The 26357-nt window shown below is 46.4% G+C and overlaps 2 protein-coding genes across 9 annotated transcripts in view; one reads left to right on the forward strand and one right to left on the reverse strand.

The window, feature by feature from the left end:
• The window catches only part of Samd4b (sterile alpha motif domain containing 4B), a 38438-nt gene extending 26569 nt beyond the window's left edge, over positions 1-11869 (reverse strand). The window contains exons 1-2 of one of the 2 annotated variants that reach the window (XM_087555122.1): positions 11700-11859; positions 7040-7114 (exon numbers count right to left, since the gene is read on the reverse strand). The gene's annotated coding sequence lies outside the window, so the exon portion shown is untranslated. 2 annotated transcript variants of the gene reach the window in all.
• Positions 11870-13032: 1163 nt separating this feature from the next.
• On the forward strand, positions 13033-23387 carry Gmfg (glia maturation factor, gamma). 7 transcript variants are annotated; one of them, NM_001429255.1, is given in 7 exon segments: positions 13033-13138; positions 18374-18470; positions 18592-18641; positions 19919-19968; positions 21522-21604; positions 22754-22827; positions 23215-23387. In NM_001429255.1, coding segments are annotated over 7 exon segments (429 nt in total). In that variant the 5' UTR covers positions 13033-13135; the 3' UTR covers positions 23287-23387.
• Positions 23388-26357: the final 2970 nt, after the last annotated feature.

Here is a 26357-nt window from a genome sequence, read left to right on the forward strand (position 1 = left end):
AGTCTTGTTATATACAAGTTTTCTTTTTCTTTTTTTTTTTTGGAGCTGAGGACCGAACCCAGGGCCTTGCGCTTGCTAGGCAAGCGCTCTACCACTGAACTAAATCCCCAACCCTACAAAGTGTCTTGTTATGTGGTCCAGGATAATAGTCTGAAGTTACAATCTTCCTTGCCTTAGACTCCTAAATGCTGAGATTACAGTCGTGCATCATCATACCTGGTTTAATGGCAATATCCATCAATGGGGCATAACTAATAAACTGAGGCAGATGCTAATAAGCAAGGAGGAGCAAAAGTGTATCTAGTGAAGAGGGACAGCATAAAATTCACTAATAGTGACTGTCTGTAATCCTATCCCCCAGAAGGCTAATGCAGGAGAATTGCTACGAGTTCTAGGTCAACCAAGATACAAAGTGAGGACCTGTAAAAGAAAGCTGCATAGAACCATGTATAACACACCACAGTATTTCAGGTGTGGAAGGATGAACTCCAGGCTTTTGAGATGGGTTACTCCCAGGAGATGGGAATAACTCTAAAATACCATTTCACTGGATATAAGAAAACGTACACTCCCACTTAAAAGAATAATTTCAGCCTTTAATCCCAGAACTCAGGAGGCAGAGGCAGAGGCAGGTGGATTACTGAGTTCAAGGCCAGCCTGGTCTTATAGAATGAGATCCAGGACAGCCAGAACTACACAGAGAACATCTGTCTTGAAAAAACAAAATCAACCAAAACAAAAACAGAACTGAGGATGCTTTCTACTTATTCACAGTGAGAGAGCACTGTGCCACCCTAGATGAGGGTGGATGAGTAGTAGCTCTGTGCCTGGAAGCAGCACTTGCCCTCCCTGCTCCAGCATTCTGTGGCTTTAGGTCCCAGGGAGGCAGCAGCTGCTTCAACATAAGACTTCTATATAATGGAGCTGTCCAAGGATAGAGCAGGCCCCATGTGAGGAGGTAAGAAGTCCCTGGCTGTTAGACGTGATCAAGTAGAGGCTGGGTGGACATCCCTTGGGAATGGGAGTGGTTCCTCCACTGGGAGTGGTTCCTCCACTGGGTGACAGCTCATGTGATACCAGACCATGTTACTATTTCAGGGAGGTTTGATATGCCAAAAGCATTCACAGCAGAAAGACAACCAAATTGTCAGGCAAAAATGGCGCATATTTCCATATTAACTCTTTTACTAGGTTGTTACTTTTCCTAAGTAACAACACTATATCACCAATAAGCTGCTGAATAAACATCAATCCAGTTTCTTCCAGCAAAGCTCTGGGACAACATAAGGTCTCAAATGTGGTGCTCACCAGGCTAGGCTTTCAACAGAGCTGGTCACTGGGGACTATACTGAGTTGTACAGTACACAGTCGGTTTAAAGGCAGAATACACCATTCCACTGTTGCCATGTGGGAACAGATTCATATTAATTCTTTTAATTTTTTTAAACTAGAAGAGGAAATCTGGCTTTGAAAAAAAATTCCCTATTTTTAAATGTTGGAGACTAATTCACATTAAAACAGCAACTGTGAACTACAACACAGAACAACAAAATCCCAAAACATTGTGGCTGTAGTCCTTGAAACAGACTGGAAATAGGCCAAAAGCCAACTAAAAATTCCTCCCCAGGCCCTCTTCAAGCCACCCAGATGCTCAAGGGACATAACCAGTAGGGAGGACACCGGTGGAGCGGGCTCTAATGGTCTGCAGTGGAACTGGGGTTTCCACAAATCCACCCATAAGACCAAACTATGGAAAACCATCCCTTAGTTAAACCCAAGGACCTGTGTTTGATTCCCAGAACCAATATGATAGAAACAACTCCAAGCTGTTTTTCTGACCTCCACACACATACACACTATGGCACATGGGTACAAACACACACTAAGTAAAATGTAATTCAAAATAATTTTGTTTTAAAAGATCTCCATGAATTGAGACCAGTCTGATCTATGCAGCAAGTTCTAGGTCATCCAGAGGTACTTAGTAAGATTCTGTCTCAAAAATAAATAAGCTATCCCTAATGGGACTGGAGAAAGAGCACTGTGATTAAAAGCACTTGCTGTTCTTGTAGAGGACTTGGGTTTGGTTCCTATCACTCATATGACACCTCACAACCAGCTGTAACTCTAGTTCCAGGAAATCCAATGCCCTCTTTGGTTCTCTGCAAATACTTGTACATATACTATACATACATATACACAGGCAAAACACTCTCACACATAAATTTTTAAAATAAAGAAGAGAAAAATGATATGAGGACTTCCATGAGTTTAGAGCCAGTTTGGGCTACCCAGCAAGTTTGAAGCCAGTCAGGGCTACACAGCTATCTCAAAGTAGTAATCTTAGGCTAGGGAGATAGTTCAGGGGGTAAAACACATGCCATACAAGCTGGAAGTTTGAGTTTAGATTGCTACAATCCAGGTTAAGTCAGGTGTGAGAACTCTTGTCTGCAGTGCTCCTACATCAGGGTGAGAGGTGGAGACAGGAGAACCCCTAGAAGCTCATAGACCAGTTATATCAAGTGGTGAATAAGAGGCAACCCTATCTAAACAAGGTAGCAGGCAAGGGCCAATACCCAAAGTTGTACTCAGACCTCATAATGATAGGAATATCATGGCTCACACACACACTTGCAGCTACCCACATAAATGTGCATCTACATACTCACAAACAGGGATGGAGGGAAGGAGAGAGAAGTGGAGAGAGGGGGAAAGAGGGTGAGAGAGGAAAGGGAGGGGGGATAGAGGGTGAGAGCGCGAGATCAGGACAGAAGGATGCTGAATACTGAATGTAGATGGTAACTCATGAAAATAAATGGATGGCCCCTTTCCATCGAAGTGCAGAGATCCTTGGCCTGTGTCCCCGAATCCCACCTTTGTGTGAAATGAGACAGTACCCGAATAAGGCAATAGCACCAAGTGTCCTATGGAAGTACCATCTTACCATGATGGGTTTATCTGTCAAAGAGCCATTCTATCTTCTGGTTCTAACAATGAATTCCCTTTTAAGAATGAACCCTCCTTCTTGGCTGCAGAAGTAGACATGGGATAAAGCATGAAACAAGGAGAGTTTTCTTGGAACTTTCACTGTAACTACTGAGGAAACTAGCTTTAGTTTTTTAGTTACTACATCTGCTACCTTGTAGCTCACCTGCTTTTTGAATTAAGCCAACATAGATGGAGCATCCTCAAAGAGGTGAAGGAAGGAGACGACCCAAGGGACAGAGCCTGAAGTCTCCTTACTGGACTAGACTTTTCAGTTCAACAGGCCAATAAATACACTCCTTAGCCCTGTTTGAACTGGATTTTTTTTTACTACTTAAAACTTAAAACAGTCCTGGCTACTTAAATATAAAACAACATTCACTGCTGTTCTAGTCTCTCTGTCCTCACGTGGCCAAACCTGAATCTTCTTGCTTTTAAGGAAAGTCAGGAGAGAGGCAAGCCTCTAAATACTCAGGAACAATGCTGGTGTCTGGCCAGATTTAGAATGTATAACTTCTTGGGAAGTACCTACCAACCCCAGAGGTGAAAAATGGAACCAAACAAACAGCTGAGAGATACTAGAGAAAGTTTTCCCCAGGTTTCTTCCCTGACCTCCAAAAGTAAGAAAGGGTCCACAGACAGGACAAGTACTTAGCATTCACACTCAGGTTTCTCTGTGTAGCCCTGTCTTGGAACTCACTCTATAGACCAGGCTGGGCTGGAATTCAGAGATCCACCTGCCTTTCTCCTGAGTGCTGAAATTAAAGGCGTGCACCAGCTCTGTCCAGCTCAGTGAACTCTCTTCATTTAGAAACAGAACTGGGTAGGTCAGGTGACCTGGTTCAATTCCCAGCTCTCCCACTGACACTACTATGACTTTTGGCAAGTAATTCATCTTCTTCTTCAGTGAGACCAGGAGAAGACTGAGATGAAACAATGTATAGGAAGACAGTTAACCGGAAGCCTTCCTCTCTTGGATCATACCCTGGCCCTTGCAGGCCCTGCAAACAGTTCTTCAGAGGTGAGTTCACCTAGATCCCAGACATCTATCTTTGCAGTTCGTTTGAGACAGGTTCTCTCTAGGAACCCAGGCTGGCCTTGAAGTTGAGATCTGCCTCCTTTAGCCTCAAGTGTTTGGGATCTATTTTTTAAAATATATGTAAGGCTTAGAGGAGGGGGCTGTAACTCAATGACAGTGTACTTGCCTGTAAAATGTGAATGTCTGGGATTTAATCCCTATCAACACACATATATAACACATAAAGGTCACATACATTTGTAAGACATAATTAGTCTCCTTTTACAGATAGAAAAATGAATTTAGACAGAAGGGAAGTCACTACTCATGACTGTGTAGGATATGCAAGGCCCAGGTACTATGCTTTCAGACCTCTTGCTCTTTAAAGATGTTGAAGCCTACTAGAAGTTCCCCATTGATGCCCAGAAATTAGGCTTAAGGAATATCTTTTAACACCAGATCTCTGGGTACAATTAGTCTCCCCATCCATTCCTAGCTCTTTTATAGTCTGTGACTTAGGCCTTTGAGGAACACACATTTTATAAACACAGTAATAGGCTAGTTATCAAACAGGTGCCTGTCAAAAGCAAAAGAATCCAGTCTCTTTTGTAAGAACTATTGTTTTCAGAAACTTCTCAAATATGTACACATAAAAAAGTATACCATTGCCTCACTAAAAAGTATACCGTTGGGGATACAAAGGGGAGAGAAGCCAAGCAGAGCCATTGGAAGCTAAGTGCAATGTGGGGACTCTGGGAAACCCTGGAGTAAAAGGAAGTTGCATTTCTCTTCCTATACCAAAATCTCATGTTTTGTTTTGTTATCCTTCTTCTCACAGAATGTTCCCTACTCCCTTGTCCTCCTATAAAATAAACTGTCACCTTTGTGGATATCTCAGACTCTCTTGTCATCTGTTTTTTTCCTCTCCTGAAGATGCAGTCTTTTTTCCCTGGAGCCAGGATCTTGCTACACAGCTGAGATGGCTTAGAACTAGAGATCTTCATGCCTCCTGAGTGCTGGGATGACAGGCATATGCCCCACAATCACATTTTTTTCAGGGAGAGGGGAGAGGTGGAATGGATTAGGTCCTGCTATGTGGTCCTGGCTGGCCCGGAACTCATGTAGGCCAATGTTGCCCCTTAACTCAATATGATGAACTTCCTTCCTCTGCCTCCCAAGCCCTGAAATTTCAACATGAACAACTAGATCCACCTGTTTTTGTTTTATTTTAAAGAGAAAAAAAAAGAGGGCTGGAGAGATGACTCAGTGGTTAAGAGGACTGGCAGTTCTTCTAGAGGTCCTGAGTTCAATCCCAGCATTCACATGGTAGCTCACAACCTTCTATAAAGTGATCTGATGCCCTCTTCTAGCATGCAGGTGTACATGCAGATAGGGAACTCATATATCTAAAATAAATAGATATATATTATATTTAAGAGAAAAAGCTAGTTTATCAAGCATACAAGGGCACAGCAGATATGGCTGTAACAGAACTGTTTGCTTGATTCTAGTTTTCTTTTAAAGGACTTAGTTTTTTTTTCATTGTATGTGTTTTGCTTCTGTGTATGTGTACCATGTGTCTAATACCTGAAAACATCATAGGAGGGTGTCGGATTCTCTGGAATCAGAAGCAGAGATAATAGTGATCTGTCATGTGGGTACTGAGAACTGAACCCAGGTCCTCTGGAAGAACAGCCAGTGATCTGAGCCATCTCTTCAGTCCCTAGTTCTTTTTTCTTAGTGGCAGCTATATATGTCCTTATCTGTGACAGGAAAATGGCTCAACAGGTTAAATGCATGCTACCAAGCCCAACAACCTGAGTTTAATCCTTGATACCCAATTAGTGGAAGAACAAATTCCCATAAATTGTCCTGACTTCCACATGTGTATATTATCATTCGTATGCCCAGATATGTTCGTCAACACAAATAAATGTTCCCAATCCTCTTTATCAGACCTCAGATCAGACCTATCCCCAACTTTCCTCAAAAGGAGGATCTGATATCTTTACAGGTGGTGTTTCTTCAAGGGCTGCAGTTCTTCTGATTCTCACACTGCCTAGACAGTAAGAGGCATGAGGGAAGGGAAGGTTATGGTTATATGACACACTGCTATACCAAAGCATCTGGCAAAGAGCAGGCTCTCAACAGCTATGATACATTTCCCCACTGTGCAGCAGTCCTTGCCCTGCATGCGGCAATGCTAGGTTTAGAATGTCTCACTTCCTGGACTTCCCACAACCAGTGTCACTCATCTTTCCTGCTTATCAGGCTCAGTTTTCACCTCTTCAACAAGGCCATTTCTGGCCACTCTTGTCTACAGCAACCACCTTTTACACCCAGCCATTTCCTTCACACCACATATCGCACTCCGACTTCTTTTTAAAACGTTATTATTTTATGTGTGTGAATACACAACTGTCACAGCATGCATGTGGAGGTCAGAGATGACTTGTGGTGTTAGCACTCTCCTTCTACCTTTACACGGGTTCTGGGACTCAAACTTGGTCTTGAGACTTACATAGCAATTGCCTTCACATGATGAACCACCTCACTAGGGTTTACATATCTTTTAATGCAGTATTTCTTCTCCCCCACCAGAATGTAAATTTCATGAGTTCAGGCCTTTCACTATTTTATCCTCAGCTATATCTCCAATTCCCAAAATAGTTCCCTCCATGGACTACTTAATGAACACTTGTAAGTAAGGACATTTAAAGACTTGCATAGTTCTAGTTCACTGGGTAGTGGTGGTGCACACCTCTAGTCCCAGCACTTGGGCAGCAGAGCAAGGTGGATCTCTGTGAGTTCAAGGCCAGCCTGGTCTACACAAGAGACCCTGTCTTGAAACAAAACAAAACAAAATCTTGCATAGTTCACAAACTGCTGTTTTATGACCTGCTTTCAACCATGATCTGACAAATTTGGACTAAAACAACCAAAACCTCCCCAAAATTCTAGGCCTTAGAAATTCAAAGGACTTAATCCCAGGACTACTGTTTCTATGTTCTAAGGCCAACAAGCCAGGCCACTCACCTCCTTCCTGCCTCCCCTAGTGAGATCTTGAAACAAAGTCTGTAGGGTCATACTGGCCATTAGAGCAGGGAATTACTGGGGAAGGGGACAGAGAAAAGGAGGAACCATCAGTATTCATAAAGTTCATGGGACAGAATCACAATCCTATTTAATTTAGCAAGAGACCCAGTTGTAGAGTGCAGAACCCCAAATATATGGAAGGATCTTCCACCACCAACTGTTTCACACCTACTAGGGAGAGGAAATGATTCAAATTGGGACCTTTTTTCCTTTCCACTGTGGCTACTAAAAAGGTAGAGTTTAAAGCTGGGGTTGTTGAGGGCAGTATCTATCACACAAGCAGAAACCTGTTAAAAAAGAAGCTACTAACTCAATGGAGAAATGTGAAGGTTGGGACTATTATATGAACCTTTAGATGCAGCTATAAGCAGCCTGGATTTTTCAATAACATGAGCCAAGTAACCCTCACCTAACTCCCCTGCACACCTCTCTCCCATCCCTACTGGAGCTTAAAAAAGGCACAAAGTAGTTTAAAAATCCCCTTTTTAAACTACTTGTGCCAAGATTCTACTATCTTTTAGAGCCTGGGCTAACATTAACCACTTTCTGCTCTAGCACTCAGTGTGTGCAAGGCATTGTTTTAACTACTTTACATGCATTAACTTAGTCCAAGAAGTAAGATATCATTATCACCTTCATTTTTCTCAGCTGTAGAAATGAAGGGTCGCACCCAACTCCTATCTGAACAGAAAATTCAACTATCTAACCCAAGGCACTATCGTTTTGGGACAGGCAGGGCCCACAGACCTTCTATTAGTTCCACCTATCCACCTCATCATATGTAAAATGAAGAGAGTTGTAGTTTTATCTACCTCAGGTTCCTGTGAATATGAGATTACACAGATAAAGCATTTAAACAGCATCTAGCAAACAGTAAATAGCAATCCCTGTTACAGCTATGGGTCACTCCAGTACAGCTGTGAAATATCATGCAAATGAAAAAGTGCTTCCTTCCTTTAACTCTACCCATTTACAGAAGATACTATGGCTGAGAGATGAAGAAGCTGTCTTGAGGCTTCGAATGTAGCTCAGTCATTAACTAATTCTTTCGTGTCCCAGGCCCTGAATTCAATTCTCAGCATCATAAAACAAAAACATACTGTATCATCTGTCTAGGAGCCCCTCATTGTGTCCTGATTCTCATGGATCATTACCTCACCTAAATACCACCTATTTCATGACGTCTTTGCAAACAGCTCTATCTCCACAGCAGATAATCTGTACCTCAGGCCCTTTTTGGTGCACCTGCCCAAGCTCTCTACTGACTCCCTGAAGTCAGTATTTATCTTGAGGTTCTATTTCCTCTTCTTGGCCCTACAGAGAAATGGATTCTCTTGGGAAAAGCTGAGAGTACTATAGAGATCTGAAACGTAAAGGGCTAACCCAATGAGGTGAGGTAGGACACCAGAACAGAATATAGGACAGTTCAGAATCAGTGCCAAGAAGAGTCTTATGAATAGAAGCAGCAGGGCAAGATTATAGGTAAGGAGACAGTGATGAAAGGGAGGGAGAGGTGGGGAAAGTGTGCCAGACATGAATGGGAAGTGGGATCTAAGGAAGCTGGAGCTACCCATTTTCCAATAGTGCCCACTCATTCCTGGGGAACACCTGGCACATTCAGGTGCATCCTGTGCTTCTCACTTCCTGTCTGGTGAGGATAAGTGGGAAAGTGTATATAAAACTACAAGCAGGAAAGTGAATGGTGTTCTGTGAAGTACACTGAGGGCCCTTGGCAGTTGAGACACAGAATGGAAGACCTGAAGATGACCATATGGAGAGAGAAATGAGGAGATGAAAGGGACATGTGTTTTCATGGGAGCAGCAATTTAAAGCAAAAGCAGCAAAAACTCTGTAGTGGACCAGAGGGACAGAAGGAGAAAGTGCTAAAAGGGAACCATTCAAAGGCAGAATCTGAAGTAATTACTCAGAGGGTGGGGTAACCTTGTGGAGAAGCCAAGATCCTTCAAAAGTGGGTAAGAAGTCTTTCTGGAGGATGGGTATTTTACACAGTGGATTCTTAGGGAAATGGGGGTCTGCAACAGGGCTTAGAGGCACATTTTAGGGCTTTTTCAGGGAGATTTTTTATAGAGAGAGATCCTCTTAGAAGCAGTGCTTCTCAAGCTTGAGACCATATATCAGAATTACCAGGAGCATTTGTTAAAAACTCTGCTTCGAGGTTTTCTGATTCACTAAGTCTGAGTAAGACCCAAGAATTGGCAATTTGCAACCAAAGCTGCTGCAGGTCTAACCAACCATACTTTGAGAGCCACTGACAGAGGGCATGGGAGTTCTTCAGTAATAGGTCTTCAAAAATGGAAGGGAAGAAAGCAAAGTGAGTCCTCAAAAAGTTTCTAAGTGAGTGTTAGGATCTTTTCATTTCTGAAAGGAGAGACCTATGAGAGTCAGGTCTAAAAATAAATTAAGGAAGGAAGGAAGAAAGGAAGGAAGGAAGAAAGGAAGGAAAGAAAATAGGTCAGTCAGTTGGTTTATTGAGAGAAGAGTCTCCAAGCACTGGGATTTCCAGAAGTAGAGAAGGTTTGGGAAGAGAAAGTCTGAAGGATGGTGGGGCTCTTGTAAAAATAGTGGGGGAAGTAGGCTGAGAATCCAGAAGGGTCTATAATTTCAAAGGAATAAGAATGGAGAGATAAGAGAAAGAAAGAAGAAATTCATCCTAACTGGGATTCATCTGAAAGAGTCCTGAAATAAGACTGGGGATGTCAGAGGAGAAAATTGAGGGAGGGTTCCCAGAAAGTGCTAGAGATTACTGACACAGGGTTTGGGAGAAAAATCTTTAAAGAATGTCTGAGGAAGTGTCTTCTGAGAAAGGTCCCAAGAGAGGGATTTTTAAATACAGGATAGGGCAGGGGTTGGGGGGGGTGGGGGGGTTTTATGAGGAAACCAAGTTAAAACAAAACAAAACAAAACAAAAACAAGCATATAGGGCTGGGGGAAGAGTCCTAGTGAAGACCTGAAAGCATCAGAATAGGTTTTTCACAAAGAATTCTGGGTGTTCAGCTATACTGAAGGAAGACTAGGTAGGTGTGTAAGGCTTTCTCAAGATAGTTCTAGGGTTGGGGATTTAGCTTAGCGGTAGAGCGCTTGCCTAGCGAGCGCAAGGCCCTGAGTTCGGTCCCTAGCTCCGGGAAAAACAGAAAAGAAAAAAAAAGAAAAAAAAAAAGAAAAAAAAAAGATCAAGATAGTTCTAGAGAATTGGGGGGGGGGGGGATTCTAAGGAAGAGATACCTAAGAAAGCCTGAGAAACAATTCAAAAGATTCGAGGAATATCAGGATCTCTAAGAGGTATTTTAAAGGCCATTTTAGGGTTACTAAGTTCTTTGATGCAAAGGGGTCATGAAAGCTGTAGTTTAGAGGGGTGTTTCAGGATTGTAAGCAAGAGCTTCAGAAAGTTTATCTAAGGTTAGAAGGGGAGTTTTGAATTTTCATATTATCCAAGAAATGTTCTAGTGGAACAGAGACTATGGGGAAACATTTTGGAGTCCGTACACTATTTTTAAAACATGTGGTGTGTGTTACTGGAAAGGATTTGGGATACAGAAGAGGGGATTTGGAAGAGGTTTTGAGAATATGAGAGGAACTCTGGAGACTTTGAAGATTAGTAGGTGTAGGGGCTCAGGAGAAAAGGTTTAGGGCACCTAGAGCATTCCAAGGTGGGGAATATTTGTGGAACATGAGGTCTCTGGGACAGATTTTGGAAATCTACAGCAGGGTCCAAGAAGTATGAGAAGAGAACAGGGTGCATACAGAAGATGGACACAAAGAGAGGAGATGGTCCTCCAGGTGAGTTTTGGTATCTAAGAGCACTTCATGCTTCATGAGTATCTGAAGAAGACTGTTCTGGGATATGCAAACTCTTCAAGGATGATGTAGTGGTCACCAGGGACATCCTGAAAAATTTGGGGATAAAAGTGAAGATCTCTAAGATTTCTGGAATGGGGAGAGGTAGGAGGGTAAATTCTTGGGGTATTTGAAGAAGTCTGAAGGAGATGACTTGAATATGTGATGCAGATGGGGGGGTTAGATGCAGAGAGTGTGTGGGGGGCGGTTTGGGGGCTTCAGAGAGGCTCCTGGGGGGAAATGCCTGAAATATATGTGCTGTGGAGACATAGGACGAGTAGCCACCAAGGAATGTGTTGCGATCCAGAAGGAAGATGTGGGGAGAGAACCAAGGACCAAAGGGCGGGGATCAATGGGGAACGTCCCCAGAGGAGACAGTTGAAAGCTGAGGGTGGTCTCCGGGGAGGCCGCTGGAGTCGTGCGGGAGGACCAGGCAGATGCGTGCCGGGTCAGGACAGAGGTCCCCGGGCCCGGCCGCTTGGCTATCCCCAGGGCGTGACGGTTTGGGAGGGAAACTGAGGAAGGGGCCCGGGTGGGGAGAAGCCGGCTGAGTCGGAGACCCTAAGGGGTCCTCCAGGATTCTCCGGCCTCCCGAAGCCCGAGTCCGCCGGCCGCCGCAGCCCGCGGCGCGGGGTCCCTGAGGGGGCGGGGCCGGCCGCGCGGCCTGGGTCGCCCTGAGGGGAGCGCCGCGCGCCTCGACCGCCGCCGCCCCGCGCCCGCCGGCCCGGCCTTGCCCGAGACTCACCGCCTCGGCCTCCGCCGCCGCCGCCGCCACCCGCGCCTCCTCAGGCAGCCGCCGCCACCAGCGCCGCTGCCGCCGCCGTCGCCACCGCCGTCGCCCCCTCTCTGGCCCGAGAGCTCCCCTCCCTCCTCCCGCACCGACCACCGCCGCCGCCGCCGCCGCCGTCGCGCTGCGTCACCGCGCCGTGCGTCACCGCCCCTGGCCCCGCCCCGGAGGGCCACTGTGCGCCAGCATTAGCTCACACCCGATTGACAGACGGTGAGCCCAGCCAACTGGCGGCGAGGGCAGCCCGAAGGGTGGGAGGTGTGCGGCGAGAAAGGCGGGGTCCTGGCCTGGAGGGGAGCGACAGGGCTGGAACGAGGCCTGAGAGGCCCGCCCCCTCCTCACTACGATTGGTCTGACAAGAAGGTGACGGACAGACGGCCAGGCCCTGGGCGGAGAACAGAGGGCCGGGAAGAGGAGGGGCGCGCGCCGCGTTGCCCCGGGCAACGGGCTGGCGGAGCCCGCGATTGGACCTACGGGCCCGCAGGGGGCAGTCTCGCGCCCGTCTAACTCAGTGGCGGCGAACCGAGTCACAATTCCTCATTCTGGCGTTCAAGGACCCCCCTCCTCCCGCCCCTCAGTCACGTCCCGCCCTGGGTCTGTGTCCTGTAGTAACGTGGTCCTTTGGGATGACAATGCTGCATCCCGGCTCCTGGTGTCGATCGGCCATGCCTCAAGTGACTCCTCAAGAAGAGCGAGGTCGAACCTTATTTAAGGGTGGAAAGACCCCACACATAAGAGGCTGTCAATAAATGAAGATGGCTTCCATCACTTTTGTCATAATCTTAGTCCATCCACAATCTGTCCTGCGTCGGGGTGAACTGATTGGAAAGGGGCCAGCGCTCCAGAAGGGTGACAGCGACGTGGCTTGTTCCGAGAACTCCAAGAAACACAGGGTGGAGTGTCGAATTTACGACAGGGAGTGGTAGGAAATGAGCTGCGGCCAGATGTTTGGCCACTGGAGGGAGACTGCGCTTGTGCTGAAGGCACAAACGACTAGAGTGGTGACGGACCGGGCAGGGATTCATGGCCAAGAAGATCTCGGGGACTTGGGAGTTTGGAAGGGACGCCTCTGGCTGACATAGGGAAATGGGATGAGAAGGAATGGAACACAGAAGGGAGAGCTCCTCAGGGAGCTGCCCCGGAATTTGGGGCGGGGTTGCATCTGGGAGGGACCATGGGGAGGGAGGCGGTGCGAAGTGGGAGGGACGTCCAGGTGGCCCATTGAACTACCCTTTTGCCATGGAGCGGAAGAGAAAAGTCCAGGACAAAGCCCTCTGGGAGACTGGGTCCCAGAGGAGAAGCTCCGTGTGGGACACCCAACACTGAGGTCAAGAACACTGCCCCACCTCGGGCATAAATTGAAGCTGGAGACCAGGATTCAAGGATCATTAGAGATGGTAATTGAAGCTGTGGGAGTTGGTGACCGATGCCAGGGAGGGTATGAGGGATGAATGGAGACAAGGACCAGACGCAACTTGGAGAAATGAGGGCACATGAGTTGAGAAAAGAAATGAGCACTAAGGGGTTGGGGATTTAGCTCAGTGGTAGAGCGCTTGCCTAGCAAGAGCAAGGCCCTGGGTTCGGTCCCCAGCTCCGAAAAAAAGAAAAAAAAAAAAAAAAAAGAAAAAGAAAAAAAGAAATGAGCACTAAACCAAGACTGTGAAGATACCACAAAAAAGAGTAGACAGGCTTAGCGGCGCATCCTATCCCAGCAGGGCATTTCTGTAAGCTCGAAGCTAGCCTGGTCGACACAGAGGCAGAAGCAAGTGGCTATCTGAGTTCGAGTCCAGTCAGGTCTACAGAGCGAGTTCCAGGATAGAGAGTTTCAGGGCTTCACAGAGAAACACATATATTGTCTTTTTTTTTTTTTTTTCTCCCTCTCTTAAACTAGCATTGTAGCAAGGAGTTATAGATGGTTGTTTTGGGAAAGTTTGGAAGGAGGTTAAACTTAACAGATGTGGTTGCAATGGCATACAAGTGGAGATCGGAGAATAGCTAGCAGGAATCACTTCTGTCTTATCCTGTGGGTTCAAACTCAGGTAGTTAAGCTTGCCACCAAACACCTGAGTCTGCTGAGAAAACTGCTGAGCCTTGTTTGTTCTGAGACAGGGTCTCATTGTATAACTCTGGCTGCCATGGAACTCAACTACAGATACCAGGCTGGCCTCAAATTCACAGAGCTCCACCCACCTTTACATCCTGGGTATCTGGATTAAAGGCATGCACCACCAAACCCAGCTTTTTCTTTTCCTTCTTTTCCTTTCCTTTCCTTTTTTTTTTTTTTTTTTTTTTTTTTTTTTTTTTTTTTTTTTTTGAGACAGGTCTTGTAGCTCAGATTGGCCTCTTAACTCTCCGGATAGCTAAGAATGATCTTGAACTGTAGATCCACCGGTCTGCACCTCTTGAGTGCTAGGTGTGCTAGTATATACAGTTTATATGGCACAGGGGATTGAACCAGGGCGTGCATACTAGATAAGCACTCTACCAACCAAGCTATAGTGCTAGCCAAATTACATGTAATCTTTGTTTATAGGTTAGTTTTTATTGTATGTATATGGGTGTTTTGCCTGCGTGTTTTTTGATGCATCATATTTGTGCCTGGTGCCCATAGAAGCCAGAAGAGGGCATCGGATCTCCTGTAACTGTAGTTACAGCTCTCAGAACATAGTGTGTGTTCTGGGAAAGAAATGCAGGTTCTCTGGAAGAGCAGCTAATAAATACTCTTAACTGTTGATCTATCTCCCCCCCTTTTCTTTCTTTCTTTCTTCCTTCCTTTCTTTCTCTTTTTCTTTTTTGGAGATTTATTTATTTTATTTATATGAATACACTGTAGTTGTCTTCAGACACACCAGAAGGGGGCATCGGATCCCATTGCAGATGGTTGTGAGCCACCACGTGGTTGCTGGGATTTGAACTCAGGACCTCTGGAAGAGCAGTCAGTGCTTTTTTTTTTTTTTTTTTTGGTTCTTTTTTTCGGAGCTGGGGACCGAACCCAGGGCCTTGCGCTTCCTAGGTAAGCGCTCTACCACTGAGCTAAATCCCCAACCCCCAGTCAGTGCTCTTAACCAATGAGCCATCTCTCCAGCCCTCCCCCCCTTTATTTTTGGTCTTTGGAGACAATGTCTTGTTAGATATTTGTGGCTGGCCAAGACTCCTGCCTCAGATTCCTGAGTGCTGGGATTAGAGATGTGTACCACCACCCAAGCTGGAGACAGGGTTCTTTGTTTTTAAAACAGAAGAACTAACATTGTATGGAGAGGCTCGGGGGAAGACCCATCAGGGGGCAGGGACAGAGTATAGGAAGAGTGGGAGAAGAGCTGGAGACATGGCCTGGCAGGTAGCATGGAGGGGAGCCAGCACAGAAAACCAAGTGGAGCAAGGATTTAACAAATATTTTCTTTTGCTTACCTATATTTCTTCACTAAAATACATATGGTTTTCTCATAAGTTACTTTGCTTTTATTTCTCCTTTATAGGACAGTTGGGTTTATGAATTGATTTTTTTTAATTTATGCACATAAGTAGGTCGCATTGTCTAGGAATTATTTCAAGGGAAGGGGAACAATATGAACATTCGAGTATTTGTGTGGGACACACATGAGATCAAGAGGCCAGGCCCTTTGCATGCTAGTGTGTGTGTGTGTGTGTGTGTGTGTGTGTGTGTGTGTGTGTTACCCTGCTGGGGTGGGGACGGAGGCTCAGTGCATAGTAGGGCCAGGCCTCCGAATGGATGTGGGAGGGAGGGGACTTGGCTGATCCCTCGGTCCATGTCAACTGGAGGAGGGGGTCCTCAGTGATCTGGGGGAGACGGCCATGTCTTTCACTGAGCTACACACCACCCCTCAATGCTTGTTTATTTTATCAGATTTCCTAGAGTTTGTGTTTGTTTGTTTTTGTTTTTGTTTTGTTTTGTTTGAGAAGGGTTTTTCTGTATAGCCATGGCGAGCCCGGAACTCACTGGATAGACCAGACTGACCTCACACTCGAAGATCTGCCTGTCTCTGCCTTCAGGGTGGTGGGATGAAAGGTGTGTACCGCCACTTCCCAGCTGCCAGTACTCTTAACTGGTCTTAGATGGGTGAACATCTCTGGAACCCCCTGGTTTTTTTTTTTTTTGTTTGTTTGTTTTTGGTTTAAGATTTATTTATTTATTATATATAAGTACACTGTAGCTGTCTTCAGATACACCAGAAGAGGGCATCGGTTCTCTTTACAGATGGTTGTGAGCCACCATGTGGTTGCTGGGAATTGAACTCAGGACCTCTGGAAGAGCAGTCAGTGCTTTTAACCGCTGAGCCATCTCTCCAGCCCGAACCCCCTGTTTTTTGATGATGTTTTTTGTTTTGTTTTGTTTTATTTGTTTTGTTTTGTTGAGACAGGATCTTATGTATGCCCAGGCTGGCTTCACTGTAGTCCAGGTTGATCTCAAATTTGCTATGTAGACAAGGTTGTCCTTAGCTCTTGATCTCCTGTCTTTACCTGCCAAATTCTGAAATTAAAGGGGCGGCTGTTTTGTTTCTGACAAGAATCTGAACTGTGTAGCTCAGGATGCCTTGCACTTCTGCCTCTCCAGGGTTGGAATGACAGACTGCATCGCTGTGCCGTGCTAGCGTCTGCTCTTAGCTTTTCCATTTTTTATTAGATTGCAGTTCATTTGTTTATGTTTGTGTATGCAGGAACATGCCCCATCCCACCGGTGGAGGCCAGAAGACAATTTGTGGGAATCAGTTCTCTCCTTCCTTGTGTGGGTCCAAGGAATGAAATTCAATTTTTCAGGCTTCATGGGAAGTGCCTTTACCTTCTGAGCCATCTCACGGGCCATATTTTGGTCTTTTGGTATGCATTGTCTCTGTGTGACTCTGGCTTGCCTGGAGTTCACTGTGGTCAACTAGATTGGCCTCAGACTTGTAGCAATACTGACTGCTGGACGAGATATATAAAATTATGTTATGGGGTTGGGGATTTAGCTCAATGGTAGAGCGATTGCTTAGGAAGCGCAAGGCCCTGGGTTCGGTCCCCAGCTCCGAAAAAAAGAACCAAAAAAAAAAAATAAAATTATGTTATATAATTAATAAACATTAGAATTTGGATTTAAATTGTATAGATTTAATTAAACATATTTAATTATATACTTAAAATTATATAACATATTATAATATATGTACACATATATAATAGTATATAGGTGTATATATATATAAACATTATATGTATATGTGTGTGTATGTGTGTGTATCTATATAAAATGTGCTGTAACTGGGCCTTTTCTATGCCTGCCCTTGCTCCCAAACAACACGGAAATCTTTATAGTTATTTAATAGCTTTTGGCCTTAAGCTAGGCTTGTTCCCAGCTAGCCTGTAACTCAGTTATTCCATTTATCCTAATCTAAGTTCCGCCATGTGGCTGGTTACCTCTCCTCAGTTTCATACAGTCCACTTCCTCCACATTTCCCACGCCTGATCCTTTCCCAGAGTTCCTCTCTCTGTCCCACCTTGCTAGTCTGCCTTTTGCCATAGGCCACAGGCTTTTCATTTTAACCAATCAGAAGGTGCCTTAGGCAGGCAAGGAAGGACAGAGATTCATCTTCACGCAGTGCACAAAAACATCTCTAATAATAGGCCACCATTTCCATTGTAGCATTTATTAATTTTGAGACAGGCTTTCCCGATGTAGCCTGTCACTGCTCTAGGGGCAGTAGGACCTGGGAGATGGAGTTGATAAAATAGTTGAATTTAGCAGTGGGTGGTGACAAACTTTAATCCCAGCACTTGGGAGGCAGAGACAGGCTGATCTTTGAGTTCAAGGCCAGCCTGGTCTACAAGAGAGGACCTACACAGAAAAACCCTGTCTTGAAAAATCAGGAAAATAAAAAATAAACGTGTGTTCCACAACACCAGGCTTATTTACTCTTTATTAGGTATCCCTTTCAACCTGGGAGATAGTCGATGCTATTTTCTCTTTACAGCAATCCCAGACCAAAGACATGATTTATCTAGGGCACAGTGAGGCAGTATTCGAACCCCCATCTTAGGGGTGACTGAAGCCTCTGACAGATGCAGGGAAGGAAGGAAGGGGAGGAGCCCTTTGTGACAGTTGTCCTAGGCCAGGCATAAACAGGATGTGGTGTTAGATGAAAGCTTCCCCCTTTCACAGCCCGGGCCCCCACCCCTAGAAGACAGAGGAACTGAGAAGAGGCCTGAGGACAGAAAAAACATGGTCAGAGGGCCTGGGTGACACGGAAGGGTGAGGGGGCTGAGGTTTAGGGTGACCTGGAACAAAGAGGGTACCTGAATGGAGGTCAGCTGGGGGATGAAGGTCACAGGCAGGGAGGGAAGGGACCCAGCTGCGGCAAAGCGGGGTCATAGAGGTGGTGGTTTGGCCCCAGGCGAGCAGATCCTTGGGTCTTCTGGAGTAATCCAAGAGTCCCCACCGGACTCTGTGCATACCTCGGGGCTGAACTGTGTGTCTTGGTTACTGCTCCCCCCACAACCCTCGACCCTCTGAGGCCTTTGCTAAAGGCCTTTCATATGGGCTACCTTCAGCTTCTTCTTTGACTTATGGAAATGCTGAATCAGGAAAGGGGCCAGGTTAGAGGCTAAGCCAGCTCAGCACCCCCCTGTCCCGTTGGCAGTCCGACTCCCTGGTGGTGTGTGACGTGGACCCGGAGCTAAAGGAAACACTGAGGAAATTCCGTTTCCGAAAAGAGACCAACAATGCCGCCATCATAAGTCAGTGACCTCTGCCCTGTGAAGGGTCGTGCTGGGGGGAGGGGGGGACAAGGCAGGGAAAGCTGGGCTGGTATCCCTTGGGATGGGGAGGGTCTGTAACCTGTGTTCTATCCCTCCCCAGTGAAAGTGGACAAAGACCGGCAGATGGTGGTGCTAGAAGACGAATTCCAGGTGAGGGGCTGGGATGCTTGATCCCCTAAATACAGGGGGAGGTCTGGGGACAAAGTTGGTAAGAGTGCTCCCAGGGTTGGTTCCAGGTACCTCATAAACAGGGCACAGTGACACATGCCTGTAATGCTGGCCCTCTAGGGGCGGAGAGAGAGGGACCAGGATTCAAGGTCATTCTTGGTTATAGTGTTAGTTGGAGGCCAGCCTGGACTACAAGAGACCCTGTATCAAAAAGCCAAATAAAGACTGGGTGTGCTGGCACTGGCTTTTAATGCCTGAACTCAAGAGGGGCCAACCTGGTCTACATAGTAAGTTCCAGGCCTTATTTCTGCAAAAAAAGCCAGGTGTTTTAGTCAGGGTTACTATCGTTGTGATAAAACACCATGACCAAAACAAGCTGGGAAGAAAAGGGTTTCTTTGGCTTACATATCCTGAATCACAGTCCACCGGGGAAAGTCAGGACAGGATCTCAAAGTTGGCTGACACTTGGAGGCAGGAGCTGATGCAGAGGCTATGCAAGGGTTCTGCTCGCTGGTTTCTCATGGTGTGGTCAACCTGCTTTCTTACAGTACCCAGGCGTGGGCCCATATCACCAAAGAAAGTGCCCGGTAGGCTTTGCCTACATCTGATCTAATGGAGGCAATTCTCAATTGAGGTTCCCTCCCCTCAGATGACTCTTGTGTCAAGTTGACATAAACTAGCCAGCATGGGAGTTAAATTAAAAAGAAAAGGTTGGGGAGACAACTGAACAGAGCTCTTCCCTGTTGAGCAAGGCCCTAGAGTTTAAAAAAAAAAGGGGGGGGGTTTCATTTTAGATAAGGTAGCCCAAAGCCACTAGCAACCCCATATAACTGGATAAACCTCCCACTGTGGCCTTGCCCTCTGCAACAGCCTTCCTTCCTTCCTTCTGGAGCTAAGGCTGTTTGGCAGAGAAGGGTATTGACCAGGAAGAGCTAGGCTCCCTTAGGCCCCCTAAAAGGAAGTATAGTAGAGTGGTTACCATGGGAACACAGACACAAATCGGAACTCTGGCATTTACTGTCTTGTGCAATGTGGGGCAAGCCCCTTGACACTACTGGGCCTCAGTTTCTGTAGCTGTTAAGTGGGCATAATAAGACCTTCCTGCAGGATTCTGAGACATCTCAATGAATCCACATGCGCTTCTTAGATCAATGTCTCCGCACATTTTAAGTAATCATTTAATGAATTGAATGACAATCATTTGTTTGCTCTCTCTCTCTCTCTCTCTCTCTCTCTCTCTCTCTCTCTCTCTGTCTCAGAATGTTTCCCCAGAGGAACTTAAGTTGGAGTTGCCAGAGAGACAGCCCAGGTATATGTGGGGAAGGGATAGAGTGTGGGACTATGGGTAGGGGGTGATAGACCTACTATAAATTGGGGGACTGTTGGGCTCTAGTTGTGTTTATGAGCTCAGGATCTCTGAGTTTGAAGCCAAGAAGTCAGAGCCTAGACTTTGTTGTTCTAGTATTCTTTTATTGCAGAATTTCTCACTAGTATGTTGAAGATCTATTTAGTTGTTTTATGTACATGACTATTTTGCCTGCAGTTATGACTGCAGAGCTCATATATGCTTAGTGCCAGCAGATGTCAGAAGATATCATAGGATCTCCTAACTGGAGTATTAAGCTACCATATGGGTCTTGGGAATGGAACCTAGGTCCTCTGCAAGAGCAGCCAAGTGCTTTAAAAAACTGACCCATCTTTCCAGCCCTTATACTACTAATTTTTTAAGGGGTAAACAAATCAGGAGGGTATTTTAAAAAAAATTAAGGTCAGGTAGCGGTAGCATGTACCTTTAATACCAGCACTTGGGAGGCAGAGGCAGGTGGATCTCTGTGAGTTCAAGGCCAGCCTGGTCTGCAAAGACAGTTCCAGGGCAACCAGGACTAGATAGTGAGCCCCATGTCTCAAAAAAGTTTTTATTTTTAAATTTCTGAGTATGCGTGTTTCCGTGCATGTCTGTCCTTAGAGGCCTAAAGGGGGCTGTGGATCCCCTAGAACTGGAGTCTCAGAGCATTGTGACCAACTTTGTGGGTGCAGGGAACTGAACGCAGTGCTCTGTGAGAGCAACGGTTGTTCTTAACTGCTGAAACATCTCTTCCAGCACTCCACCTTGTAAAAGAGGCTTTAATGTATGATTCACGTGTATGTCTGTGTCCAAGTATGTGCATGTGTGTATGTGAGCCAGCTGACACTGGGTCCTGGGAAACTGCTCTGTAGCCCTACATAAGAACAAAAAAGGACTCTGTCACAGAGCCATCTCTCCAGCTCCTCTTGTTTCTTTGAAACACAGTCTCCTGTGTACCAGGTTGGCTCTGAACTCAATACACAGCCAAGGTCAGCCCTGGATTCCCGATTGTTTTGCCTCTACCCCTCCTGGTCGTCTGATTCCACCCTCCTGTTCTAGCCTTCTGGGTATAAGAGGCTGCTGCCCCTCTGCCTGACTCAAGCTGGTCGTCCTTATCTTTCATCTTGACTCATTTCTTTTGGGATCTCTCAGCTTTTGGACCTCATTCCCCAGCTCAGGAACTTTTGGCAACTGCAAAGAGCCAGGGCCCAGAAGGGGGCCTCGCCCCCGGGAGTACGGGTTCAATTCTGATTTTGTTTAGCGTTTTATCTTAAGTTTGTCTTTCTATGAAATCCAATTGGTCAGACTGTGGTGCTTAGCACCTTGGCTCACATGCAGTTCCAGTTCCTGGGTCAGGCACCAGTTCCCAGCATGCAACTGCTGAGCCAGCACTCAGGTCCCATTATTGGGAGAGGGAAGTCGGGGGTCCTAGCCCCAGATTCAAGGATGTGAACTCAGAGAGCATCGATGGCGCAGCTTCTCAGGTCCTGAGTGTGAATTCTCTTTCTCTTCCATAGGTTCGTGGTCTACAGCTATAAGTACGTGCATGACGACGGCAGGGTGTCCTACCCTTTGTGTTTCATCTTCTCCAGCCCCGTGGGTGAGGAAAGGGTCTTAGATTCTGAGGAGCAGTGTGTGTGTGTGTGTAATTGTTGTGTGTGTGTGTGTGTTGAGTGTGTGTATATGATGTGTATGTTTGTAAGTGTAAGTCTGTGAGTGTGTTCGAGAGTGTGAGTGTGTGTGAGTGATTATGAGTGTGTGTGTGAGACTATGAATATGTCTGTAAGTGGGTACAGACACCTTTAAATATATATATATATATATATATATATATATATATATATATGAAGAGCACTGGCCCAGTATGCTGCAGGCCCTGAGTTCTATCCCCAGCAGCACCAAAACAAAACAAAAATCAACATCACCAAGTATAATAGTAACACCTTTTAAAACCGGCACACAGGAGGCAGAGGCAGGCAGATATCTCTGAATTTGAGACCAGTCTGGTGTGAATAGCAAGTCCCAACACAGCCAGAGCTATGTAGAGACTGTCTCAAACAACAATTCCCCCTACACACATGCGTGCAGAAACACACACACACACACACACACACACTCCCACCCCATAAAGGCACCATGGCCAGGCCTGGTCCTGTTCTAACTTGGGAAGCTGAGGGCAAAGGACTGTGAATGCCAGGCCGGATTAAACTACAAAGTGAGAATTTATCTGAACAAGGAGAGCAGGCAGGCATGGTGGTGCAAGTTGTTAAATCCCAGCACTCAGGAGGCAAGGGCAAACAGATCTTTGTGAATTCACATGGTGAGTTCAAGATCAATCTGGGCTACGTAGCGAGACCCTGTCTAAGGAAAAGAAAAATAAAAGTGCGTGACTGTGTGTGTGTGTGTGTGTGTGTGTGTGTGTGTGTGTGTGTGTGTGTGCGTGCGCGCGCGCGCGCACTCGAGTGCTTTGTACATGGGAGCTATAAAGTGAAGGTAGGCATTTAGATTCATCAAGAGCTCACGAAATCCTGTTCATGTTACCTGGAAATCCCCGACAGGCTTCTAAATCTTCTCCCAGAGACCCTCACTACAACTTGAAGCTCCCAAACAAATGTAGAAACTCTTGAGGACGGATGACCTTCAAGGTCCTCCTATAAGGCTCCTTGAACCTCTGTGCCTACCGGACATTACTAAAGCTTTGCAAGTTATGTTGTGTTCCCAACCACATCCATTTCCCTTTCTCACACAGGCTGCAAGCCTGAACAACAGATGATGTACGCGGGAAGTAAAAACAGGCTGGTGCAGATCGCGGAGCTTACAAAGGTCCTGAGGGCCCCCATAGCACTGGAGGGGCTGAGGGAGCGAGCCAGGGGCTGGGCCCTTGGAGTCGGGGGGCTGGGAGGTGGTGGGGCTAAGTTCTAGACCCCAGAGAAAAAGGCTGGTCCCGAATCCTTAGGTCTGAGAGGAGAGGAATGGGCCTGGACTCCAGGGTCTGAGAAAGGAGGGATGTGGAGGCCCGGATTTCTGAATTTGAAGCAGGAAGGCTTTTTGAAAAACAGAGGAGGACAACTCCTGGATTTCTAGTAGAGACTGGGGCGCGGATTCCTGGGTTTGAAGGAGGATGGCTGGAATCTGGACTCCTGAGTCCTAGGGGGGGGGGGGGGTTAGGAATCCTCTCTGGATCATAATGCTAGATTGCTCTTTATCTAGGTGTTTGAAATCCGCACCACAGACGACCTCACCGAGACCTGGCTTAAGGAAAAGTTAGCTTTCTTTCGTTGACGTTTGAGCCAGGGATTTGGAATCTTTACTTCGGAAGACTCAGACTGATAGGATATGAACATCCAAGAGCTAAATAAAGATTAAAATTTCAGGAATGTTAATTAACTCGGTTCTGACTCGGTACCTTCGGAATCTGCGCCTCTTTGTCGGTGCGGGCGGACAGTCCCTACAGTTCCAATTTGTGGCCGGGAGGGGGCAGACGTTTCCAGCGAAACCAAGCTGGTCCCAGGAGAACAGACACCTGTTTCTCAGAAATCAAGGGAGGGAACTGTAGGGTTTCCTGAGATGGAAGGGAACCGGGTAGTCTGGTTCCCCTTAAGAATTTGAAGGAATGTTTGAATCTGTGAAGGGTCACTCCTAAGCGTATAAAGCCCCTCCACGGGATAGCGCGGGGCACCCATTTTCTCCACCTGTTTCCCGCTCTGGGGCTTGCAGGCATCTTTGTCTAAACGCTACTTTTCTCAACCGAGCCCTCTGGTAGGAAGAATTTAAAGGAAAAAAAGAGTCAAAGGATCAAAATGTAATTGCTTTAGGCACTCAGGAGGATGCTGAGGGATGGATAGTTTAAGGGTATGCTAAGCTTGAAGGCCCAGGACTGTGAGAGGAGAGGATCCCGAACTCTCAGTGAGTCCCAGAGGGCTTGAAGAGTCAAGGAAAGGGACACTCCTTATACTCTAGCCTTTTTCTTTTTCTTTTTCTTTTTTTTTCTGGCACACCAGGGCATTGAATTTTCTCAGACCTCTGTCTCTCTTTGAAGGACGTGTATTGAGCACCCAAGGCATACAGGGCTCTGAGATAGGCAGTCATCACAGAGATGAATCATACTTTCTCTGCTTCTCCCATTGTCTCCCATGGTTCCTCAATCCTCACACCCAAGGCCCCTGGAACTCCCTCCCTCCACCTCTTTCCAGGTTCCCCGTTGAGAGGTGGCCGTTGCCATGGTAACAATGACACAGTGACCTTGGGCCTGGGCTGTCCCTCCTCCTACCCTGGCGCTCTTAGATGAGCCTAAAAGGGAATTCTAACCCTGCCTCTCCTTCTCAGCCTTCGGGTTCTCCACTCCTTCATCCCCTTTCAATCCATGTTCCCTTGTCCTCAGTCAAAACAAAGCCTTTGTGGAGACGTTCTGCATAGAATATCTCTAAACTGGGCTATGGAGAAATGCCCTTAGCCTTCCGTGTTCTGGGACATTTGGATCAAGCTTGTCCCTCTGCTAGAGGCTCCACCCTATCCACGTTACTTCCGATCACAGCCTCAGTCCCCAATGGCTGGAGGTAGGAAAGAGAGGTCTGGGGTTAAGAGGAGGCATCTAACGAAGAGGTTGAGGAACTCCTGGGCTGTCAAGACCAGAGGGGCGGTGGAACTTGTCTGAGTTTACGCAGTCACAAACTCAAATGCTTAACAGCTAACTCCCCCATTGCGCGATTCCCGTGAGCCATGTGTTTGGGGGCGCCATACAAGCAAGCATTAGTTCAACTAATTTCTTAGGTAATGAAGTAGCCATGGTTAACTCAATTTGAAGACAAAGAAACGGAGGCGCAGAAGCCAAAGCATAGACTATCCCGTGCCCAAGGACCACACCAAGGTTCTTTGGGCCTCAACAGCCTTCGCCTCCCTTCCCTCCTCCCTCCTCACTATCCTTTGGGTAGAACTGCAAATACTCCAATCAGAAAGGGCCATGTAGGTGATTTGTCCAATCAAGAGCAAGTTTGGAAAGCAAGGGAGGGGGGCAGTTCGATGGGTTTGTTCAGTCTTCTTAGAAGTACCAGCATCTTCCAAGAAGTACCAGCACCCTGCTGCCTAACCTATTTTTTTTAAATATTGATGTATTTTATTAAATTGTGTGTGTGTGTGTGTGTGTGTGTGTGTGTGTGTGTGTGTGTGTGTGTGTGTGTGTATTCTTTGGGCAGGAAGGCAAAAATGCAGAGTGTGGCTTAAGCAGTAGTGGGTGGGGCTTGAGTTTGTGGGTGGAACTAGGATGAATATTATAATTAAGCCTACAAATAGGGGTTGGGATTTAGCTCAGCGGTAGAGCGCTTGCCTAGCGAGCGGAAGGCCCTGGGTTCGGTCCCCAGCTCCGGAAAAAAAAAAAGAAAAGAAAAGAAAAAAAAAGCCTACAAATAGTTGGTGGTAGTTGGTGGTGGTGGTTGATGGTGCAGGGATGGCGCACTCGCCTTTACTCCCAGCACCGGGAAGGCACAGGCAGGCGGATCTCTGGGAATCGGAGGCCAGTCTGGTCTATAGAGTGAGTTCCAGGACAGCCAAAGCTACAAAGAAACCCTATCTTGAAAAAAAACAAAAAAGAGAAGAATAGGAATTATGGGTCTCAGGCTGGGCGTAGTGGTGCACGCACCCCTTTACTCCCAACACTGGAGAAGCAGAGGCAGGCAGATATCTCTTAGTTCAAGGCCAGGTTGGTTTACACAGCAAATTTGGTGCCAGCCTGCCATCTAGAGCTAGATTTATGCTTTAGAGGCAGCAGGTGGGACCAAAATTGGGGGTAGGGCCCAGGTGAGGAATTAGAGGCTAGCTCATGAGTCTGTGTTGGAAGATCTGTTGCAGGAGTTCGCGCTCTGATCAGGCGACTGCACTGTGTGCTTTCAATGGCCCCTTCTCTCACGTATCCATCATGCGTTTCTATTACCTTCCCCTCCTCCCACACCTCCAGTCTCTTATATGCTATGTCTGCATATGTGGACTTCCTCTTCATTCATAAGCTATGCTGCTGCCATTTATCATCTGCGTGACGCTGGGCAAGTGACTAGATCTCTCTGCCTCAGTGGTTCTCATCTGTAAAATAGGGGGAGCTCCTTCCTACTTGAATACCTGCTATGTCTATCTGGTTTGTTTGCTGCTGTTGTTCTACCTCATTATGTGTGTTACATGTGCACACACACACACACGTGTGTGTGTGTGTGTGTGTGTGTGGTGTGTGTGGTGTGTGTGGTGTGTGTGTATGGCAGAGGTCAACTTTCAGGTGTTGTTTCTCAGAAATTGGTTCACCTTATTTTTATTTATTTATTTATTGTTGTTTTTGTTAATGATTGATTTATTTTTATGTGCGTTGGTGT

The sequence above is a fragment of the Rattus norvegicus genome, chromosome 1, assembly GCF_021556685.1.
Source record: "Rattus norvegicus strain SHRSP/BbbUtx chromosome 1, alternate assembly SHRSP_T2T, whole genome shotgun sequence".
NCBI lineage: Eukaryota > Metazoa > Chordata > Mammalia > Rodentia > Muridae > Rattus > Rattus norvegicus.